General features: G+C 37.4%; 1 protein-coding gene across 1 annotated transcript in view; it reads right to left on the bottom strand.

Moving 5' to 3' along the window:
- Positions 1 to 3,255, bottom strand: part of LOC111436973 (pentatricopeptide repeat-containing protein At1g10910, chloroplastic) — a 24,900-nt gene continuing 21,645 nt past the window's right edge. Inside the window, exons 7-10 of the mRNA XM_023074786.1 lie at positions 1,188 to 1,507; positions 716 to 892; positions 500 to 628; positions 1 to 401 (exon numbers count right to left, since the gene is read on the bottom strand). Of these exons, the coding sequence (XP_022930554.1) occupies positions 177 to 401; positions 500 to 628; positions 716 to 892; positions 1,188 to 1,507 (851 nt within the window). The 3' untranslated portion in view covers positions 1 to 176. The remainder of the gene's footprint in view (positions 402 to 499; positions 629 to 715; positions 893 to 1,187; positions 1,508 to 3,255) is intronic.

The following is a 3,255-nucleotide window of genomic DNA, read 5'->3' on the forward strand; positions in this document are numbered from 1 at the left end:
TACTCATGAAATTTCAATAAGAAAGCTCCAGTCTCCAACATCATAACACAAATACACACAGCATATATTTGAATAAATGTAAGGGTTTACCAGTGATACTAACAAACAACCCTATCTTTGATCTCCACACTATCCAACCCAAAAATCTAATGTCAAAACAAGATCAATTATCTCCTTCAAGTGTTCCCATGAGATCTTGTAGCTTTGGACACTCGATGCTGCTTTGACAGAATGTCGGCAATAAGCTGGCGACCAAATAAATGTGAGTTCTTTAAGATAAGGTTTCTGGTTGATGAGTCAACGACATAACCCTGACCAGACATCCATTGTAGCAATTGAATAAACAAATCCTTCTTTTCAGGCAGCTCAATGAAACGTGATGTAGCCATCATAAATAAATCCTGAGGAAGAAAAAGAAGCAACTTCATAAAACTAGTACTAGTTACTGGTTGAATCTAAATTCATGAACATGTTTTATGTATGTCTATTAACAATTCACCTGATCAATCTTATATCCAGAACAATGGATTGCCTTCATTACGTCATTTATCAAGTTGACGTTACCGAACTTCATGAATTTGAAAGCGAACTTCCTTATGGCAGGTTTAGAAATCAGTCCTGCATTGTCCTAAAAGGAAACAAAATTTTCAGCATAGATGATAACGAAGTATAGAGTCGAAAATTAAATACGGGTAAACAAATAATTATTAAATACCTTGACAACGACATAAGCGTCTTTGAGAAGTCGACCTGCAATTAGAATATGCAAAATCTTTTCATGGAGTGCCTTGCACATTGTTCTTTTACTATATTTCAATATATTGTAAACCGAAAATGCTTCGGAATAAGCCCGTATCGTCCCAAGAGATGATATTAAATATGAACAGAGTTCCTGCACAATGTTGCATTTGGAGTGAGCAAACCAATTCAGATCAAGAAAATCTAGTACAGTTTTTCCAATGTGAACTTGAAATGTAGAAACGAAATGTGCGATCTCCCACGCTTGAAAATAACGTTAAACAACTCAATTGATCCTACTTTATATTGAAAATTCCTAAACTCTGTATGGATAAAGTTCGGGTTCTGTGGCATATCAGTTAGGAAAATACAACACACAACATGTTTCTTCAGGGGACAAAAACATTTATAAAGTGTATATTAATTGATAGAAAATAACAAAACTTGACCTCATCTGGTTGGTGGCCTTGACGATGCATGTCCTCCAAGGTCCTACAGCCAAGTAGATATAGTTTCTCCTTACAGAAATATTTGATTAAGATATGAAAGGTATTATAATCTGGACTGATTGCTAATTCATCCATTTTCCTAAGCATTTGCATGACACTCTCCATTTCTCCTGCTCTGCAGTACGCACAGAGCATTGTATTCAATATTACAATGTCATATCTGTCATATGTGGTTTCAAAATCCTTAGCCAACTGTTTTGCCTCTTCTAGAAGCCCACCTCGGCAAAAAGCTGATATCATGATGCTGTGGGCATACCCATCTGTGAGACGAAAAAAGCATAAGAAAAGAAGTTGGAATTTCTACTATATAACAAAACCTGAATTACACATATTGAATAACAAGGATATTGATATTCTCTTAAAATTAAGATGGCATCAGAGCACTATAATTCATGGTGGCTTCCAAAACCCCTAGCCACTTTCTAATCCTAGCTGTCACCTAGCCACCACTACTGTCTGAACCCTACCGCCAATCAAATATCTCTTTGGTAGCAGGTTCGCATTTGTAGGGTCGGTTGTTCTTTTTTCTGCGGTGGCCATTTAGAACCGTTGGTCTTTTCATTGTGGCCTAGTTTGCTATTGTTGCATCTCTGCAGTACTGTTGCTTCATTCGTTGCCTCTGTTCTGCACCTGTTGCATGCATTCAACGTCTCTGCATTATGCATGGGTTTGAAATATTTTTGCTCGATTGTTCGTGGTTGCCCTGTCCTTTCAAATCAGGTCTGGTTTGGTTCAAGTCTGGCTAGTTTGGTTCGGTTCAAGTCTGGTTGGTTCAGATTAGTTTTTTGGTCCAATTCATGTGTATCTTTGGCACAAAGAGTATTTATCCTCAGGCCTTCTCTTATAGTAATTTGTCTCCGTGGATTATTGATTCTGGAGCTTCTGATCACATCACAAGTTCGTCTCATATGTTTGACTCATACTCTCCTTCGAATTGCAATTTAGAAAAAAAGAATGTAAGTAGTAGTTTTTGGGTGTACTACTCATGTTCACATACTTCGTCACTTTTGGTATGATCTTGATCATCGAGTTGTTAAATGCATTTTCAAGTGACTGTTCAAGTAAAAAAGGTTGATGCCAAGTATATAAACTTCTCAATTAGAGGGAGAAATACTACAAAATGATCCTACCAACTAAGTTCTTGAGTTTAAGTTTTATACTAGAAAAAAAATTCATTCAAAGAACCAAGAACCGATACTTGATTCTTTAGAGAGCCAATGTGAGACTTCGACCCTAGTAATCCTTCTGTCGTTCCTACTTCTTCAACTATTCAAATTATCAATAAACATTTGCTCATGTTGCTAAAATAAACCACATTAGAGTTCGTTTGTCCCTTGTAGTTAATTCAGATTCCCATTCGACCAACTTGACGTCAAAAATGTCTTTGGAAATGAAAATATTGAGGAAGAGGTAATTATGAGCCTAACACTTGATAAACGCGGTGAAAATCTCGAATTTGATTGTCTATGTAGATGATATTATTCTCACAGGTGACGATGAAGCAGGTCAAGTTGATCACAAGAAAAATTTTGCAAGTGAGTTTCAAATCAAGGACCTAGGAGAGTTGAAATAGAATTGCAAGATCGAAGAAGGGTATTTTGAGATATCTAAAAGGGGCCCTTGAAAAAGCTATATTTTATTCAAAAGGCATAGCATAATCACTTCCAACTAGAAGTCTATACTGATGCATATTGGGCAAAAGGATACTCAAAAAAATTGAAGATTCCTTTGAAGACACCCATACGAATTTAATGTGAAAATAAAGGTGTTATCCCTATATGTTAGATCCCACATTGGTTGGAGAGGAGAACAAAACACCCTTTATAAGGGTGTGGAAACCTCTCCCTAGTAGACGCGTTTTAAAAATTTTGAGGGGAAGCTCGAAAGGGAAAGCCCAAAAAGGACAATATCTGCTAGCAGTGGGCTTGGGCCATTACAAATGGTATCAGAACCAAACACCGGGCGATGTGCCAACGAGGAGGCTAGGCCCCGAGGGGGGGGGGGGGAC

This window comes from Cucurbita moschata, unplaced genomic scaffold (genome assembly GCF_002738365.1).
Source record: "Cucurbita moschata cultivar Rifu unplaced genomic scaffold, Cmos_1.0 Cmo_Scf00061, whole genome shotgun sequence".
In the NCBI taxonomy this organism is placed as follows: Eukaryota; Viridiplantae; Streptophyta; class Magnoliopsida; order Cucurbitales; family Cucurbitaceae; genus Cucurbita; species Cucurbita moschata.